The following is a 21,216-nucleotide window of genomic DNA, read 5'->3' as shown; positions in this document are numbered from 1 at the left end:
GTTATAAACCCTAAACTGAAACAAATCATGAACCATAACGCCCACCAATGTACTTGCACCTAGTTAAGTTGTACGCCTGTTCGAAGGAGGACCTTACTTTCTCTAGCATATCATTCCCAGCCAATTGCAGACCTCTCTCTAGCAAACGACTGGTTTCATCGATGACGTCGTTCTGTCGAAAAAAGGGAAATCAAGACAAATTACCAATCGAATGCAAAAAATCACAGTTAGAGAAACTCAATTAAAAATCACAATACTTACTATCGGTGAACAGTTAGATAGTGTCTCTAGGGAGGGATGAATAGGAAGAAGCTCAGGGTTCACCAAAACTACATGAGAATTCCTCGCATACCAAGTCATGTAGTTTTGATGACACTCCCATGGATAAGATGAGATAGGTCCTCGGTTGCAGGGTTGAATCACGTGATTCTTCCACAACTCTCAGTAAAGTGGCCCAATATTAGTCCAGCTCACCTCATACCCGCGTCCTGGCACAGTTCTTGTTCTCCAATTTGGTATTGGAGGATCTTTAGGTACAAGCTACACGTGACCCAACTGACGCACCACCCTTGCGACAACGTAAAGCTCGACAATGTTGAAAAAACAATAGCAATCCCTTAAAAAATACAATGTCATCGATCGGGTTTGTATCTCTGACATTTTTGTAGGGATACCAAACAACCTGAAACAAAATCAAATGTATCATTAACAACTCCAATGATGAATTACTAAAAAAAGTATATATATATATATACAAACTTAAATACTTAAACTTAAACTTAAATACTTACATTGAACTCATTCAAATCATCAATTATCGTTTGGTAAAACTGCAATGCATACGTTGTATCATAATAATGTGGAACAACTGGGATGTGTCTATGAGCAACCCTCGACAATGTTGAAAAAACATAGCAATCCCTCAAAAAATACAATGTCATCGATCGGGTTTGTATCTCTGACATTTTTGTAGGGATACCAAACAACCTGAAACAAAATCAAATGTATCATTAACAACTCCAATGATGAATTACTAAAAAATATATATATATATACAAACTTAAATACTTAAACTTAAACTTAAATACTTACATTGAACTCATTCAAATCATCAATTATCGTTTGGTAAAACTGCAATGCATACGTTGTATCATAATAATGTGGAGCAATTGGGATGTGTCTATGAGCAAACGGCTGAGACGAGATATAATTGAAGTTTTAGACTGTTATGAATACCGAAAAATACTCATAGATCCACGCCTAGATATACACAAATAGTTAACATATTGATATAGTAATAAAATTAACATTAAAAAAAATAAACTCTAAAATACTCAAGTTTTACCTCTAGAAGAGTTATATAGCCTGTAACCCCTTTCACCTTCGCACATGTGGTAGCCCCAAGACCTCTATACAAAAAGCCAAAATTACTGCACCCCATGCATACTCTTCTATCTCACTGAATTTCAACAACGGCCTCAGATAACATATAGGCATTCCAGTCCCAGACTTGTCAGTAAAAATGGCACATCCAAAGAAAACCAGGATAAAAGCTCTAACAGTCCGTTGAACTTCCTGAAAACTCGAGGCCTTCTCCACCACCTTCCTAGCAGCGTCACATATAGGGCTATCATGAACCTTGTTCGCAAAATGCTTCCAGATGAATTCTAGTCTTACTTTTGAAGTAAACCTGCTAGATTCCATCTCCGCCCTAATCAAATCAATAGGGAGCCCTGGACAGATGTAGGAGATTTATCGATTGTTGTAAGTTCAGCTCACTATCCCGCACCGCTCTTCCTCTAACTGTGACTCCACATATTTGGACAACATCATCCAAAGTCACAGTCATCTTTCCAACTGGCATATGGAAGGTGTTGGTCTCCGAATGCCATCTCTCCACAAATGCAGAGATCAATGGTGGATCCATATGCTCGTAATAACCTTCCACGAGATCAAACAACCCAGTCCTTCTCAACTGTTGGGCAAATCTCGAAAACCTTTCACATTCATTCTTGAAATCCAATTGGGATAACTTCGCTAAGTGTGAAACACACTTCAACGCTCCACAATCCTTCTGAAACAACCGAGCACGCATTGGATATATATGAACAGAAACAAAAGATTTTGTAAAAGAAAATCAAAGTACCTATGAAAAACAAAATATTACCCTTCTCTCCCAAATATCGTGAGCGACATGCACCGCATAGTCATACAACAACTCTGACTCATACGGGCCTCCCCCATACACACTTCTTTGAAACTCCAAATCATCATTGGATTTTCTTATGAAATCCAATACCAGAGGTGCTTCTTTCGGTGGTACGTCTTCTACCACATATTCTTCAACATCATCATCCTGCTCATCCCCCTCCTCACCCTCCTCCTCATCTTCCTCACTCTCCTCACTCTCTTCACTCTCTTCTTCTACTATACTCTTCTCTTTGTCCATATTTACATCTAAATCTACATTAGTATCACTATCTACACTATCTTCACTCGATGAATCAACCTCAAGAACCACTTTTTCCAAATGGTCTCATCTACGCGCTGATGCCGTTAAGCCCTCTGCCCTTTGTCTCTTTCTTCCAACCACGTCACCACTAGATGAACCGCCACCAAACAATTTCTTTACACCCTTGAATGTAGTTTTCACTACATTCTTCACATTCTTTGATCGAAGACCTATCGCTACAAAGAAAAATAAAACAAGTATTAGTAAACCATATTTAAAGAAACAATGTACAAAGAAAAACACTAGAAAAGAGATATCATCCCAGTCGTAAAACTAATATACTTATATGCTTGCTATGATAACTCCAAGTATATATGAAGAAATAGAATGAGGCGTTACGATATCCAAATTCTATCGAATTTTGGGAAAAATTTCCTTTGTTTGGTCAACGTTTCGTATACTTAAACCTGTCATAATCGCCTCATACATTATACCAAATCCCAAATACACAAAATTCTTTAAATTGGTAAAACAAATGATTTTCAATTAAATGCAACTAAAGGAAAATTAATGATACCATTTATCATCATAACAGTGAATGGTGCTAAACTAAACAAAAACTCTACCATACCATATCAACGTAGAATCTAAAAATTAATTAATTAAGTACAAGTGGTAGAATTCATCCCGAGTTAAACAATCAATATACATCTATTATTATAATCAAAATTTGTTGCCGAAGTTGGCCTTTGAAGTCTCAATTTTGTAATTTCGTATATCTCTTGAGAACTTTTAAAATTGTGTACTGCCACGGCACTCAAATGTTTTTTCTAAAATGTACTCTGTATAGTGTATACTCACTTCAAGAACTAAATGTCTACAACAATCAAAGGACACAGAGTATGTAACAAAGAAGTCGTTCCCCAGCTGCACTTTGGCCAAAAGACTATAAAAAAGTGAACTACATATATTACTTGAGTTCGCTACCGTACGCAGCAACATTTGAAGCCTACAGCCTATACAAGTTTTCCTCCTTGTCTAGCAGAATGATATCAATTTCCCCCAATAATCACATTGTCCTAAATTAAAGTCAGTTTCCTCCATATATATATCAATTTACTAAATGCATGTTCACAACTTCTTTTCAAAGTCTACTAGTCAAATACAAGTTTATAGTTTCTTTTTTCTCCTTGGTTGCTGAAACATGAAAGCATTTGAAGATCATTATTTAATAGAACAGTAACATGAGCAATAGCCAAAACTTAAACAAACTCAATAATTAAACATTACCACAAAACTCAAAACTCAAAACAAGCATACCATTTGAGCTAAAAGGTTGTTTACATATTGTAACAAAAGTACTATATGTTACAATTGAGTGACGGTGAGTTCATACATAAAAACTGGTTAAACCACTGTTTCGACCCCCACATACGTGGCAAACTCCATTAGTAGGGGTCTCTATTTTATTCATTTAATCAACAGGACTAAAGCCCAATTCGCAATATCATGGATCAATGTACAGGCCCATTAACTCATGTGTTAAAAAAGGTGAACCTTAGCCACATGGCTTTGCCACTAATGTACATTGATTTATGTCCAGATTCATTTCTTATCAAAAAGATAATTATCAGTTGACAGTTATATTCTATCACAATTACTCAAGCAACAAGATTACTTGAGCTACAAGGACTCTCTACTCTACCTATATAAATATCACATTATTTTTCCTAAGGAACTACGTGGAAACTTGATTCCTAGAGAATAGATCTTGGATACGTAGGCAGCCATTATTTGGTTCAGTTTCATTTCTCCCAACATCAAATTCCTCTATTTCTTAGTGTGTTCTTTATCATTGCTCTCGTTGTGTTGAAGCAGTTTACTGTCGAAACATAATTGGCGCCGTCTGTGGGTTTTTTGAATCCATTATCACGTGAAACAATCAAGATGGTAAGCACAAGAAGCAGACCGAACAGACAACATATTCCTCCTACCAATAGGAATCGCAACCCTCGAAATTCAAATCGGCCAATGCAAGAACCGTTGAACAATCAAGTTGCTCCTAGTGGTAGGATCAATTCTCAACATCCAACTCAGAGCAAAGACCGCCATTGCTTCCGCCCACCGCCACCGCCCGCAATCCGAAAGGCGATCTATTTAACCGGCAGACCAACCCTAACAGTCTTTGCAACAAGAAAACCGACAAGTCAAGGTAATCCTCCATGCGGTCGCGATGCGTCCATGTCGATCCTTCCGGTTAACATGGATATGGGCGTGGACATTACTCTCACACTAACTAACGGAAAAGGTGATAGTAATAGTACCTAATTCACCCCTAATACGGTTGGCGTGAGTTACGACGAGTCAAAAATTTAAATAGAAACTTGAGAAGGAAGGCGGCAAAGAGGCAAAAGGTCGGTGGATGATCCGCGCAAATTCAACAACATCAAGGCGACCCGGGGGACGCAGCCATTCCGGTGTATGGGACCGCCTCTTGAAGATCCACTTCATCGCCCTCAACAACGTGTTATTTCAAAAACACAATCAACCCGGCACACTCCAAGAGTAATGACCTATTACTCAGACTTATGGAGAGAATCGGATTGGCGGGGATAACTACTACCCTAGACATGTCCAGATCTCAAATGGAAGATTTACCTCTGAGAAGCAATTTCAGGGAAGACCGCCATCCGAGATATGTCCGACATGACTAGGAAGGCAGGCATCCCAGATAAGAGCAACAAAACATGGAGAAATTGTATAATTATACCGACCACCCGGCCAAGGGTGACTACAAACCCTAGACATGCTTTGGTTACGAGGGGATAGACAAAGACAATCACCCGGTTGAAATGATCGTCGCGTCGCCAAAGATCTCTAACTCCAATAAGAGATAATGGAAGGTATCCTTCTCCACATGGGCACGACCGGGGGTGTCCAGTTGTTCAAGCCAATACTTTTACTCTAACAGAACAACAGTTGAAAGAGTTGATTGCAAAAGAACTTAACGATAGAGAGTCGAGGGATGTAAGAATGAAAAACTTGACGATACCAATGATGGTGTACTTGATAAGTTTTCGCCGACATTCGTGGAAGGCGTATTATTATCGACTTCAAACAACCCGATTTTGAACTTTATGATGAGTGGAAGGAGATCCGGCTTGCATGTTCTATCGTTCAAAAATAAGTTGGTGTTATGGGGTAGAGATGATCCATTTCATGTGTAAGCTCTTTCTATCAACTTTAAAGGGAGAAGCATTACCGGGTTTAGTGAGTTGCCTTCAAGATCAATTCACCAATACAATGAACTAGAAAATCGGTTTGTTAATCGTTTACGCGCCACAATTGCAAGACGTCAAAGGATGTCGACTCACTTTTGAACATCAAACAACAACGTAACGAAAAGTTACGTACTTTTGTTACTTGGTTCCGGAAGGCAAGAAGAAAGGCCGCCGCCGCCGCCGCTACCGCGAACAAAAGCGCGGTACAAAGCGCCTCGAAAGAAGGCGCCACGGAAGAAAGTATAAGGAAAACCTTCATCCCGTGATCGACCGACGGCGGGGAAGGCCGACCTCACAGATTTGAGGAAAATCGCCATCCTAGACAGGTCTGACCAGGCAGGGAAAGAAGGCGTCATGGAAGAAAGTATAAGGAAAACCTTCATCCTAGACTGGACCGACCTGACAGGGAAGGCCAACCTCGCAGATTTGAGAAAAATTGTCATCCCAGACAGGTTCAACCAGACAGGGAAAGAAGGTGTCACCGAAGAAAATATAAGGAATACCAATATCCCAAACGAGACTGAGCTGACAGGGAAGGCCGACCTCATTGACCTGAGGAAAATCGTCGTCCTAGACAGGTCTGATCCGATAAGGAAGGAAGGTGTCCGTATAAACTGACTAGAGGGAAGACCACAATCCCAGACAAACTACCGACCTAGATAGGCTGGTTACACGCAAAGAAAAGACAATCTCCAGTACGACCCGAAAGTGTGTACCGCCTAAAATCTCTAACTCTTATAAGAGGTAATGGCGGTGTCATCTTCCACATAGTTCAACAGTGATGCCATGCATTTTAAATCTTCTAGATGAAATGGATTTCACTCTTCAATACAAATTTTTCCGATCTGCTGGGAAAAATAATAGAGGCTTATATCGATGATATAGTTATTAAATCGAAGGATACTGGTGATCATCTTTCCGATCTTCAACTTGTTTTTGATAGGCTTAACAAGTATGACATGAGACTCAATCCCGCCAAATGTTCTTTTTGCCTCTCTTCCGGAAAATTTCTGGGATACCTCATGACTCGTAGAGGTATTGAGGCTAATCCTGATCAGATACGCGCCGTTATTGATATGCCATCACCAAAAAATAAGAAGAAAATTCAACAACTTATTGGTCGGCTTGCCGCTCTTCATAGATTTATTTCTAAATATTCCGATCGTTGTCATCCCTTCTTCCAGACTTTAAAGAGGGCGGCAACTTGGAACATTGATTGTGAGATGGCATTGCAACAATTGAAGAAATACTTGGTCAGTCCTCCTATATTGACAAGTCCTTCACCAGGTCAACCTAGTGGCATATACCTGGCAGCTACAACTCAAGCTGTTAGTGTTGTTCTTTTCATTGATGATGGTAGACCAGTCTTTTTTATTAGTAAGACTTTAACCGGAGCTGAGTCTCGTTATTCAAAATTGGAAAAAATTGCACTTGCATTGGTTCATGTCGCTCGCCGATTGAAACCATACTTCCAGGGGAGGTTGGTCAGAATTATATTGAAAATCCCTTACGCAAGATCTTTCGTAATGCACAGGAATCAAGTAGATTAGCCGAATGGGAAAGTTATCTTAGTGCATATAGCATTATCTTTGAAAGTCGTACTACTGAAAAAGGACATACTCTGGCTTATTTGATAGCTGATTTTCCGATTGATGATTCTCCTATTGACGATTTCTTGTGCCAGGAAGAATCTATGGAAGACATTCTGCCGCCAATAACTGGGGGCGACGAAGACCAACATGAAAACACAATTCCTAATCCCATTGTCCTATGGATTGTTTACTCAGATGGCTCCCATAGTAAATCTGGGTTTGGAGTTGGATGCATTTTTGTTAAACCCGGTGGAGAAAAGATTGGGAAATTTATGCGACTTGGCTTCGCCGCTTCAAATAATGAAGTCGAGTATGAGGCTTTCATTTGTGCCTTGAGAACAGCTTTGACACTAGGGGCGCGAAAGCTCCAGTTATACACGGATTCTCGCCTTGTTGCCAATCAGTTTGGTGGGTCTTTTGAAGCAAGAGATGAGCGTATGGCGGCTTATCTTAGTTTAATATATAGTCTTGCTCGATAATTTGATAGTCTCTCTATCACTCAAAGACCCCGAAATGACTTACGTCATGCCGATTCATTGGCTTATCTGTCCGCCGCCGTGAGAAGCGAAGGGTCAAGACACATCACTTTTGCAATCATCTTTTCGTCAGTCTAAGTTTGAACGTTTTTACACTCGCTTAGTTCATTATTCTCATTACAAAAAAATCTGACGAAGTTACCACATTTAGCTTCGTCAGTTTAAGTTTGAATGTTTTTACGCTCGCTTAGTTCATTACTATCATTACGAAAAAATCAGACGAAGTTACCACATTTAGCTTTGTCAGTCTACGTTTGAACGATTTTTACGCTCGCTTAGTTCGTTATTATCATTACGAAAAAATCTGACGAAATTACTACGTTTAACTTCACCAGTCTAAGTTTGAACGTTTTTACGCTCGCTTAGTTCGTTACTATCACTATAACAAAATCTGGCAAAGTTACCACGTTTAGCTTTCGTCAGTTTAAGTTTAAACACTTTTACGCTCACTTAGTCCATTATTATCGTTCTGACAAAATCTGACGAGGTTATCACGTTTAGCTTCGTCAGCCTAAGTTTGAACGCTTTTATGCTCGCTTAGCCTATTTTTGCAAAGTTAAAGCACGATTGGGGTTTTTTTTCTTGGCGGCGGCCTCGTCTCTATTCTATTTCATTTCAATTATATAAATCTAAAATATTGTCAGTTTTTCCGGGTATGTTATCTGACACAACAACAATATTCAATAACAAACCCATCTTTATTTTTATTTTTCATCAAAAGAAGTTTTAGCTCTATGATATTACATTCACACAATTACCTACTCGATTGTCTCTGTCAATTATCTTACAGTCGCTCGATTAAATCTTCATTTTCTTCTTCGAAATTTGCATTTGCTTCACTTAGCACTTTCGGTTAACTATCTTCCGTATTCATTATTTTTTCTAAGGCATTGTGCCGATCTTTCTACGAGAAATTTTTCGAGCGAAAATTTTCGTCAGCTTCATTATTTTTCTAAGGCATTATGCCGATCTTTTCTGAGAAATTTTTTTTAAAATTTTAGTCGACTTCATTATTTTTTCTAAGGCATTGTGCGATTTTTTCTCTGAAAAATTTTCCGTTTAAAATTTTCGTCAGCTTCATTATTTTTTCTAAGGCATTGTGCCGATCTTTCTCCGAAAAATTTTCCGAGCGAAAATTTTCGTCAGCGTCATTATTTTTTCTATAGCATTGTGACAATCTTTCTCCGAAAAATTTTCCGAGCAAAAATTTTCGTCAGCATCATTTTTTTTTCTAAGACATTCTGTCGATCTTTCTACGAGAAATTTAACAAGTGTAAATTTTTGACAGCTTCATTATTTTTTCTAAGGCATTAAACCGAACTTTCTGAGCGAAACTTTCCGAGGCTTGTACAACTGTCGTTTCTCCGTGCGGCAAAAATTGGCATTACGTTAATTTTCTAAGCGAAAACTTTATTCAGCTTCTTTATTATTATTATTTTTTTCTACGGCATTGTGATCTTTCCGTTCGAAACTTTTCATCAATATCTTTTGTTTGTAATTCCGCCGTTTCAACCTGCGATGAAAATACAAATCTTTTCGTTAGTCTTTTAGACTTAACCAAAATTTGAAACTAACTGGAAAAAAAAATACTGACATACCTGTTTTATGCTGTCGAAGTTTTTTGACACCGCTTTGTCATATTCTCCGAACTTTTCTCCGTCTTCTTCGGTAGCCCAAAATAACTCAATAATTGCGCAATTTCTTTGTTTAACTGAATTGCATTCCCGCAACTTAATTGTGAGTAAGTCATTACTACTTCATGTTCTTCGACTTTCGTTTCAAATTCATACACTTCGTCCATCTCAAATCTCTCGAGTGCTAATATTTTCCGTAGTTCTTTAAGTGACCATCGTCGTGGCGTCGTGTGTTCGTTGTATTTGTCACCTTTTTTCCACCTCACCAAATCTACGATCGTCATCAAGTTTTCTTCTTCTCGATTATCTTTCACCTGTTTAATACGGTCGTTTCTACCTAAAAAAAATCGGGTCAGAAAGCACAAAAACCGGGTTCACTAGGCCATATTAAAGAAGCGAGGTATGGTGCCCCTCCTTTACTGGCAGTGCACGGTATCGTGTTTTGTTGGAATCAGTTCGAATAAAGGCGCCATCATCGCCTTCACCACAGCCGCTCATGAAGGACTTCGCTCCGAACACCAACAGTTTTCCTTTTTGTCCTATCCACATGTTTCATGTAGAGAAATTCCTAAGGACACCATTCAGCAGTTCAAGACCATGCATAAAATCAAATTACAAAACGCAAAAAAACACAAAAAAAAAACACGACAGCAGCATACCGCGCCAAAGTTGCTTACCACCAACGTCGGAACCCAAGGTGAGGTCTCGTGCAAAGAGGATAGATATTCGTAGGCTTTTTCTCACATTCGTTCAAGCTCAAAGTTGAGCACTTCTGGTACGGACGTGGTGCTGTTTGGTGCTGTGTTTACGAACCCTCGTGAACAAAGATGAGAGCGAGAGCGACGTACCTGTTTATCGACTCGCAGAAAGAACACAAAATTTGACACAGCTGTGTTGGAGTCTTGGCAACGTTCTATTTGATGAGAATCACTGTTTTTCATGAATTGGGATATACGGGAGCTGCATCAGTAATTATATAAGGTTTCTGAGTAAGTTTTCCATTGCTGGTGGAATTCTTCTCCAACTCCAACTTCATCTCTACTCTCAATTCTTATCTACTCCATATTCTTATCTCATCCGAACACTTTGAGTCCGATTCATGTTTAACCTCATTTTATTACTATTATTACTATATTGCCCCTACGTATAATTTCATCGGTCTAATCCTAATATCGCTATTCCGGTGGTACGCGTCGTCAAAATCATTTTCACATTGTTACGTAATGCATTCGGTACAGTGTTCGGCACTCAATTTCTTTTGAAATTTTATTTATGTGCATCTTTTATTTTCTCTGTGCATTTTCGGCCATCTTTTATTTAATCCACGTCAGGCCCCGTGATAACGTTAATTTGACATTTTTTCATTTTCGATAATTCACGAATTTTTTCTGATTGTCCATTTTCCTATCGTTTACGTTCACACGACACTTTGTTATACATTCCGCTTACTCTTTTCTTATTCCAAGTTTTCCTTGATTTTTCTTCTCTTCTTTGCCATGTGAACTTTGTTCGCATGACAAAGAGGGATGATGTTCGACCCACATACGCGTGGCAAACTTCATTAGTAGGGTCTCTATTTTATTCATTTAATCACCGGGCTAAAGCCCAATTCGCAATATCATGGATCAATGATACATGCCCATTAACTCGAATTAACTTCATGTCGGTTAAAAGGCTGAACCACACATGCCACATGGCTTGCCACTAATGTACATTGATTTATGTCCGATTCATTTCTTATCAAAAAGATAATTATCACCGACAGTTATATTCTATCACAATTACTCAAGCAACAAGATTACTTGAGCTACAAGGACTCTCTACTCTACCTATATAAATATCACATTATTTTTCATAAAGAACTACGTGGAAACTTGATTCCTAGATAATAGATCTTGGGTACGTAGGCAGCCATTATTTGGTTCAGTTTTATTTCCCCCAATATCAAATTCCTCTGTTTCTTAGTGTATTCTTTACCATGCTCTCATTGTGTTGAAGCAGTTTACTGTCGAAACAACCACATTCAAAGATTACCATTTTATCAAAATGGTAGCATCAATTTTTGTAAGGATAAACAGATAGCATTTCATCAAAGTGGAAATGCCAACTACTATAACGACTATAAACATAAATCACTATCAAGAAACAATAAACACTTACATCACAATTGTACTCAAACAAGATCTTGGAAAAATCCGAAAAGATAACAAGAAGTCTCCCATCATGTAAAACACGCAATCAACTTCCCATTCTGAGTAATAACCATTTTCTGCAAAGGCCCAACACCAGCGCCAACCTGCTGAACACTCTCCTCATCAACAACCAAAACATAATCACCAACACCAATCAAAACCTCCACATTCTCGACATAGTATACAGCAGTTCCATAACCGCCATACCGCCATACATAACGGAAACTCCTCCAAACCAGGATCAACTAGTTTACAAGCCTGAGGGTTCTTAAAATCAGGTATACAAAACAACTGATTACTCTCACTTACTCAAACAACACCATTACTCCAAAACACACATTCCACTACATTTTGTTCAAAACACTCTTTACCCATTGTAACACTTCCTTCTAAGACTTCCCCTCGAATATTAAACCTATAAACAGTCCCATCCTGTACAATAACACTCAATAGTTTTCCTTCCCAACCCACCTAAAAAAACTACGGGCACTAAAGCACATAGTTCTTTTTTTTAACTTTGAAGTTCACCGATGAAAAACTATTCTTATCACTAATCACAAATCAGAAAACATGACCTAAACTTTTGTCTACTAGCCAAATGACCAAATCCCATGTCCCTACTTACTTATCTTAAATCTAAAACAATTTTTTCCCCACAAGTCCATAAAGACAAAAACAAAATGTTTTGCATTTCCAGTTCTATCTAGGATGAAGGGTGCTTCTTTAGTAACCCCCGTCTTCAAAAGGTAATTAATGCATAAATTTGATCACCCAACTTTCTCATTATTGGAAAACAATTTTCAAGTATATGACTATGTTTCTTTGTTTTTCAGGTTAGAAGGTAAGGTGGCACTCATAACTGGTGGTGCAAGTGAAATTGGTGAGAGCACGACAAGATTGTACACTCAGTATGGTGCTAAGGTAGTCATTGCCGACAATCAAGATGTTCTTGGCCAATTACTTTGCAAAGAACTCGGTCGAGATGAAACCATTTCCTACATACATTACGACGTAACTAAAGAAAATGAAGTTAAGGATGCCGTTATTTTTACCAAGTCCAAGTATGGTACAGTTGATATCATGTTTAGTAATGCCGGTATCATTGCCAAAAGTGATTCACACCGACTAAGTTCTGATAATACAGATTTCAAAAATAATGTTCAACTAAACAAGTAGTCTAGAAACTCTAATTAGAGCTAAAACATAATCAAACAAACCCTGATAGCTAAAACAGAATCTAATTGGAGCTAAAGCACGCACTGATAGCTTTATGAGGTTAACAGTTTATCGAATTACTGTTATGAGCTAAAGCACGCACGGATTACAAAGACACCAAAACAATTATCGAATTACTGATGTAACTATTATCGAATTACAAAACAATTTTCTACATTTGATCATAAATTAACTTACTTGAAGCTGATTGAAGACAGACAAGTTGAAGAACTTGAGGATCAACAGGCCCAGCAACTCACAATGCTTTGTTTATGGATTGGATTGCTTCAATTTGCTTGATTTTGGATTTTTTTGGTTAGGGTTTCGCGATTTGTCGAAGGGTTTTGTGCGAGAGAGATGACCGAACGAATATGTTTTCTCGGTTTGCGATTTGGTGGGGGTGTACTGGGCTTTGTTGTTTGGGCTGGAGGGTGCCCAATCTAATTTTAGTGGCGCCCAATAATCTAACTTTTACACGACAGTGAAAATGTATATATATATACAAGACTGTTTCTGTATGAAACAATGGCGCCTAACATGCAGTGAAACAACGGCGTGGACACCTATTTCAGCATCTGACATGGGTATGATATGTCCGACACATTGACCGACATATACGTGATAAGCAAATCCTATTAAAGAGTGTCTATAAGTGTTTGAAGCGGTGTCCTCCATAAAAATCCAAAAAATCATCCTTGTTAAATAGTTCACAAGGAACCGCTAACATAGTTATACCCCCATCGAAGGTTTGATAAATGGTACATGCATATTAACGTGGTGCTTAAGCTGAAATGGTCTAAATATGAGACCATAGTTAAAAGTGTTCAGAGCATCTTCTTTGATCAACCTAAACTTTCATCCATCTAGAAAGGATAGTGGGATCATGGAAACCACCACTGGAGTGTACATACCACATCTAATCCTGAATCTAGTAATAGAAGATTTAATGATCCAAATCTTATCCTAAACTAATGTAAAATTGGCAAAAAAGTATTTTGGAGAGCAGTTGACTAAATCGTTTGGAACTTTGAATTTCCTCCCAAAATGTGAGTAATGCTCAGGCCTCAGAACCGCTGTTTGGATACTCCACGAGTCCACATTAACTCATTTGTTGGTTACAAGAAGCACATAATATCGAGTTATCAACGATGGAACTCATGTAATAAGGGATGCCCAGTCCTACACCTCAAGACTACTAGACTAGCATAGCATAAAAAGGACTGATACAAATCTAACCGAAAGACAGTTAGCGATGAAATCCTAGAGGATTTCGTGAAACTGTTTGTACAAACCAGCCTAGAATAACGTAATACCAACCATTTAAATGATGTTTGTTCTGTCCCTAATGTATTATATGACATCAGGTATTGTCCGTCTTCGATGTTTATATCTTAAGTTGTATTTTAAGCACCATATTTAATATTCTAAACACCTACTTTCATAATATTTATTCTATATTTAGCTCCCTCAGTTTCCAATTGAATTTCCAATAAAACATAATAAACAATATTGAACTTTTTATTTTACCGTCCTAGACGATTGCTGTATCCCAACCTAGTACCAAGGTTTCAAACCATTACTTTCATTAGTTGAATCATATGTTGTAGTTGGGGATCAGTATCTAAATTACAAAGAGAATGATGAGAATGTGTTTCAGTCTTATAATGTAAGAACTTCTCGCACTCTAAAAGTAGTTTGAAAGTCAATTTGCACACAGTCACACAAATATGAGAGTATAACTCCTCATTTCCTAACATGAAGACACAAATACAGGTATGTATCATATTCAACAAGAATTTTCTTCCATTTCCTTTTGTTTATTTTTTTTATTGCACAGTAAGTTTAAATTGCATTAAAAGAAAAAGAAACTACAAAAGGTGTGGTTTTAGGGTGGGCAACATGCTGCCCCCAAAATTCAAACATAAATTAAATGCCTAACAACCATTTACAAGTATGCCTAACAACCATATTAAACAGGCTATTACTATGCTCTCATTTGAGATTGGAGACAGCAGTAAACTCTGTTTTGGTACGACAGTGTGAAGGAAAACAACTGAAGCAGATACTTGCATCCTTTAGAATAAAATCTCATTCGAGAAAGGCGACTTAAACAATACGCTCTTTAGAAGGACTTGTGATGTAAGGAAAAACCATGAAAGAGATACATACATCTATTTTGCAAAGAACAGTCATTGAGATTTTCTTATACCAACCCCCGAGCCTGTCCTATACCTCAACTATTGAACAATTTTGATGATTGGGAATCAGTCCAGTCATAAATCTTCCCAAGCCCTTTCAAACATTCACCATTGAGACATCAACTTCAGATAAATATTAAAAATATTTACCATAAGGAAATCATCTGTTCCCTTACAAACCTTAATGCACACGTCCTAACTTGTGATTTCAACAAAAGAATGGAAGGCGTTAACGCCTTCAACACTTGAATAGCTGTATCAGTCTCATTACCATGTTCAGGTCTTAACACTCCACTCAATATCTTATATAGTCCTAATCCAAAACACATCACATTATATAACCCCCATCTTACAATCATACTACAACAATGAATGTCTAATGAATATATATTATCTAAACATAATATATATTTTCTATCCCAGAGTGCAATGTATATAAATCAAGCTTGAAAATTAAGAAGAACCAACCTGAATTTTAGAGCAATTGAAGAACTCGCAGAGCAATTGAAGAACTCGCAGAGAGAATACTTCACTGAAACTGAATTAGATTGTCTCCCAACTTGCAAAAGCTTCAATGGCCACCTCGAAGGGTTCAATTTCGCTGGATTGTTTCAATTGGATCGTCGAAGGGTTCAATTGGATTGTTTCAATTTCGCGATTGTTGATTTTGGGTTTTTTTTTGTTAGGGCGATAATTTTGGCAAACGTCGAAAGGGTTTTGGGCTAGAGAGATGACCGGTTAGAATATGTTTTCCAGTTTCGCGATTTGGTGGGGGAAAGGGTATACTGAGTTTTTGTTTGGGCTTTGTTGTTTGGTTTTGGGCTGGAGGCTGCCCAATCTAATTGTAGTGGCGCCCAATACAGGACCCATGATCAAATATCAAACAATTTGAAGTGCATATTGATTGGATCACAAAATGGGCTTTTTTTAATGGATTCTAATGGGTCTCCAGACAAATTTGTCACGTGGACACTTAATTAACAGCCTACAAAATAGTTAAGTGTTGGTTTGTAAAAAGTAAAAACATGATAGCCGTTTTTCCATATCTAAAACACTTTGTATTCAAATTCTCAAACAAACGCTCTCTATCAAGAAAAGTCTCTGACAATAACCGTGACATCTTACGCTATGAATGGTAACAACATTTTTTCTTCTTCTTGATTTTTTATTTTTTTTTAATTCTTTTTTATTAACTTTTGTCATTTACTTTTATTTCAGAAACTCAATTGGATAATAAAGATGAACCTAAGATCAAAGGTATGTATTTTCTCTCATTTTTATTCAATTTCAAGAAACCCCAACTCGTTAATTTCGTTATTCATATTTCAGATGAAATGCGAGAAAATACTAGTTTAGAGAAGAACGATGTTTGGGTACTAGGTAATAATCTACATTTACTTATTGCATTGTTGTTGGTTACTTTACTTGTGTTGATTTTCGATGAATGGGTGAAAATGTAGGTACTGAACATGAAACATTGAAGAAGAAATATGTCGACGAGTGTTTAGAGCGAAAGAGACTTTTTAATCAAGTGATTGAGCTTAAAGGAAATATAAGGGTTTTCTGCAGATGTAGGCCATTGAATCAGGGTGAAGTTTCAAGTGGTTGTTCGTCTGTCGTGGAATTTAATTCGTTTAAAGATAATGAACTACAGATTTTATGTGGTGATTCTTCTAGGAAGCTGTTTAAGTTCGATCATGTGTTCGGACCTCAGGATGATCAAGGTAATTTTAATGTTGTCAAATTTAGTTTCAAGTGTTTGTGATTGTACTTCTTTACGTTGTGAACATGAACCTTGCGAATAATAAATGTTTCGTGTTATGAAGGTTTTATGATTAAACCTTTTTATGTTGTAAACTGTAAACATGAACCTTGCTTTCACTAACAAACAAACAGTTGTTCACTTTGGAGTTAGAATATATATATACTTGCAGTGTACATTTCCCAATGCTCCAAATTTTTCTCTGCAAACTATTGATTTATACTAAGCACGCTTAAAACATTACTTTTGAGTTGACAAAAAGCAAAAAATAAAGATGGATATGACCCCCTAACAATGATCTTCATGTTACTTTAGTTGGTGGAGATTGTTTCATCTTGAGCATGGATCTACAGTGGGTAGCACACCTGAACTATGGAATCACAACCAAAACAGTGTAGAAAACTCCCTTCCCAGACCAGCATGTCAGCTCTGGCAACATTATTGAAGTCTCTATATGTGTACAGTTTTTTATTAGGATTGACATGGTGGACATATGTGATGGTTGCTTTGTGTTTTTGAAGTGAGTTTCCTGCTTTAGAAAAAGGATCAAAGATCCATTTATGTGCCTAGGCCCTTAGACCCACCTGGAAACACTTGGGTAGTTATAATTAGGGATGTGGCTAATATGGTAGAATGCATGCTGGTTTTTAAAGTGTAAAGGCAATCTGTTGAGATATGTAGTCACTTGCATTTTAGTCTAAAAGGGATTAAGGGAACAAGTGAGGTGGGTCCACGATTTTACACATTGTGATGCCAGGCTTTAAATGCCCAATGAGGCACTTTTATCTGAAAAATGTAAACTCATTTTCTAGGAGGATCTTGGGGCTTGCATGGTGAACATGCATGCAGGTTCCTCTATTTCTGAAATTTTAATCTTTAAAGGATTTCTCAGATGTTTTGTGTAAATAAACTTTAATATCTAGAAGGAGCTTAATGTTGTCAAATCTTTGCTACATTTTTCCTTAATTATTTATGTGTTGTCTCTGTACTGATTTCTTATTTTTGGAATGCCTGCAGAGGCTGTCTTTGCTCAGACATCACCCGTCGTGACTTCTGTCTTGGATGGGTTCAATGTCTGTATCTTTGCCTATGGGCAGACAGGGACAGGTAAGACTTTCACAATGGAAGGAACTCCGGAGAGCAGAGGAGTTAACTATAGAACGTTAGAGGAACTGTTTCGAATATCGGAGGAGCGAAGTTGTACTATGAAATATGAGTTGTCTGTAAGTATGTTGGAAGTTTATAATGAAAAGATAAGGGATCTTTTGGTAGAAGATTCTAACCATGGTGTAAAAAAGTAAGTGTTCTTTTTGCTTTCAATTAAAGAAATAGATGGCTATTAGATAGATTAGGTATGAATTTGAGTACTTAGGTATGTCGGGTTGTGTTGTGGAGGTTGGAGATCAAACAAGCAGCAGATGGAACGCTGGAAGTTCCGGGCCTGGAAGAAGCTTGTGTTCACAGTGTAGATGAGGTGTGGAAGCAGCTCAAGATTGGAAGCCAAAACAGAGCTGTTGGATCAACCAATATTAATGAGCTAAGCAGCCGCTCTCATTGGTAAATAGTATTTGTTTTCTCTTTTTCAATTTTTGTTGGTTTATTATTCATCTGTTTATCTTTCTGTTAGTCTATCTTCACCAGAAAGAGTATTAGTCTGCTAAATTGTACTCTTGCTGTTTTCATTTTATGTTAATGACTTTTCTCAGTGGATCTCAAAAAGCAAAAAAAAAATATTAATAATATGACTTTTGTGATTTCTTGTTTTTCCAATGAGAAAGTGGAACTTGCGATTATAGGAAGAGTTGTAGGCGTTTCATAGTCAAACCAAAAGGCTTAAAGCTGTCCAGGTGAATGACATAGACACTGAGAGAACATTATCTTCTGGATGCAGCTTGTTACGAGTGACTGTTAAGGGGGAGAATCTGGTGAATGGGCAGAAGACCAGGAGTCATTTATGGCTAGTAGACTTGGCGGGAAGTGAGCGTGTTGGGAGAACTGAAGTTGAGGGTGAAAGGCTTAAAGAGTCTCAATTTATTAACAAGTCTCTTTCAGCACTAGGTGATGTTATATCTTCTCTTGCATCGAAGATGACCCACATACCTTACAGGTCTCTCTCCCTCCCTCTCTCTCTGTCTGTCTCTCTCTCTCTGTGTGTGTGTGTGTGTGTGTGATGTCTATACTTAAACTGTTTTTTTTTCATCTTCACCAGGAACTCTAAGCTCACCCATTTGCTGCAGAGCTCACTAGGTAAATTTTTGTTTTTATTTGATGTTTAGTTTCTATTTGACAGTTTTAATATGCTAGGGCGTGCTTTAATTCTGGTAAACATTTTGCAGAAAATACATTCAATTCGAAACTCACAATATTACTTTCAATATTTCAATAAAGTATATTTTCTAGCTGTATTTTTTGTCAGTCAAGTGTATAAAGTCTAACATCAGTTGAGGTTCTCCTTGAGAATATCTTTTCTAAAACTGCTTTGTGAAATACAGGGGGAAATTGCAAGACCGTTATGTTTGTTCAAATCAGCCCAAGTTCTGCGGACTCAGTAGAGACCCTCTGTTCACTGAACTTTGCAAGTCGAGTTCGAGGGGTTGAGCATGGACCTTTACATAAACAAGCAGATCCTCAGGAGTTGTTCAAGTACAAGCAGATGGTATGCTTCTCACATCGCTACACTAACAATATCAAAAGGGCAGTTCATATTGAAGGTACTTATACTTGATGGTTGTATAAATTCGTCCCTTTCTTTCATTCTGAACAGGCTGAGAAGCAAAGGCAGAATGAGAAGGAAATAATGAAATTACAGAACAGCTTGCTATCATTGCAGCTGAGGTTTTCTGCCCGTGAACAACTCTGCAGAAGTCTTCAAGAGAAGGTAAAGATTACGTTGTTTTTTATTTGTGATCTAACTCAAAAGTTTAAATTTCTGTTCTTGCACATTTGACAGACACGGGATCTCGAGAGTCAATTGGCAGAAGAGAGGAAAGCCAGACTCCAACAGGAAAATAGAGTTGCTGCTGCTTCAGCTAAACCATCTTCTTCATTCGCATTTTCATACCAAAATCAGAAAGTCTGGACACAGAAAAAGCCGCCAGTTGGACCCTCCAAGTCGAGGCCTCCATTGAGAGGCCTCACTAACCTTCCTTCAATGCCCAAGATCCCCTGTAAAACAGGCACTGCCAATCATACCTCAACAGATGAAAAAGAGAATATTTCTGGGACAGTGAGAACAATTAACACCAAAACTCTGATGCGACCAAGGCGAGTCTCAATTGCAGGGCGGCCTCCTCAAGCTTTAACTCAGTTTCATCAGCCCGGAAGGCAGGTCTCAATTGCTACCCTTCACCCAGACTCACAAATGTTATCTACAACGAAACCAGCTGATTATTCGACTATTCGGACCTGGATTCCCCAGCCCCAAAGACGGGTCTCAATTGCTACCTTTTGCCCAAACTCGCACATGCTATCCACAGTGAAACCAGTTGATTATTCGAATGTCCGGACCTTGATACCGCAGCCCAAAAGACGGGTTTCTCTTTCTACTGAGCGTCGAGGGTCGCAGTTATTCTCTACAATGACACCACAGAACACCTTTAAATTTCAGACTGATACTGGTAGTGTAAGGGGTCGATTATCATTTGCGAGGGAGTCAAGAAGGTTATCAAAGCTATTCTCACCAATGCCGGTATTGAAGTCGACACCAGAGGGAGAGGTTACTCCTGTCACCGGCAGAAGCAAGTACTTAGGCAGTCCATCAGTGCAAGTTGGCTCATGGAAACCAAAGCATCCCACAGTGGTTGCATTGCACAGGAAACATTTCGTGTGGAGCCCTCTCAAGCAAAGAAGTCAAAAGAATGATAGGAAGTCATTGTTGCCTTCCAGAACCTCAGATTGCTGAAAATTGTTTTAAGTTTCGAAATGGTTTACACATTAACCCCCCACTCATGTAATTTATTGTCTTAAACATGTAAAGCTCTTTTGGTAAATTCTAACCGCAGTATGTAATGCAGTTTCGGAAGTCTTTTGCTACATTCTAACTGCATAGTATGTACCTGAAAGTAACTGCAGTAAGCACATTCAACAGGTTTATCAATAGTTTCAATGCATTTCTTGATGGTTGTTGAAATTGATTTTGATGCTTCACAGGTCCAATGCTTTGGGAGCTAATTTATCTACATTCCGGCATGTGTGTTTTGGATAATCTAGGAGAAACTGAATGAGTTGAATCTTCTCAGTTCAGATTCTCGAAATAGAGGAACAAGAAGCGCAACTATAGTATGCATATACTTAAGTTGTACTTTGGCTACGAAATTACGGGGACATATATTTGACACTTAAAATCGTTTAAGTT

At 38.0% G+C, this 21,216-nt stretch overlaps 1 protein-coding gene across 2 annotated transcripts; it reads left to right on the top strand.

Moving 5' to 3' along the window:
* Positions 1-16,097: 16,097 nt before the first annotated feature.
* On the top strand, positions 16,098-20,991 carry LOC147517979 (kinesin-like protein KIN-14S). Of its 2 annotated transcripts, XM_086590011.1 has the most exons (11): positions 16,098-16,235; positions 16,319-16,357; positions 16,430-16,480; positions 16,561-16,824; positions 17,880-18,159; positions 18,258-18,419; positions 18,754-18,969; positions 19,072-19,109; positions 19,355-19,518; positions 19,627-19,740; positions 19,813-20,991. In XM_086590011.1, the coding sequence occupies exons 1-11, from the start codon at positions 16,229-16,231 to the stop codon at positions 20,761-20,763; spliced, it is 2,286 nt and encodes a 761-aa protein (XP_086446137.1). In that variant the 5' UTR covers positions 16,098-16,228; the 3' UTR covers positions 20,764-20,991. The 2 variants fall into 2 exon arrangements, with proteins under 2 accessions (XP_086446137.1, XP_086446138.1); XM_086590012.1 differs by lacking the exon at positions 16,430-16,480.
* Positions 20,992-21,216: the final 225 nt, after the last annotated feature.

Source organism: Coptis chinensis, chromosome 2, assembly GCF_015680905.1.
Source record: "Coptis chinensis isolate HL-2020 chromosome 2, ASM1568090v1, whole genome shotgun sequence".
Classification (NCBI taxonomy): Eukaryota; Viridiplantae; Streptophyta; class Magnoliopsida; order Ranunculales; family Ranunculaceae; genus Coptis; species Coptis chinensis.
This window is presented reverse-complemented; position numbering and strand designations above follow the sequence as displayed.

Bases quoted from the DNA above. Each gene is read 5' to 3' on its own strand.
- LOC147517979 (XM_086590011.1), top strand. The intron at 18,160-18,257 runs GTAAGTGTTCTT...TGTGTTGTGGAG, and splicing joins TCTAACCATGGTGTAAAAAA to GTTGGAGATCAAACAAGCAG. The intron at 19,110-19,354 runs GTAAATTTTTGT...TGTGAAATACAG, and splicing joins TTTGCTGCAGAGCTCACTAG to GGGGAAATTGCAAGACCGTT.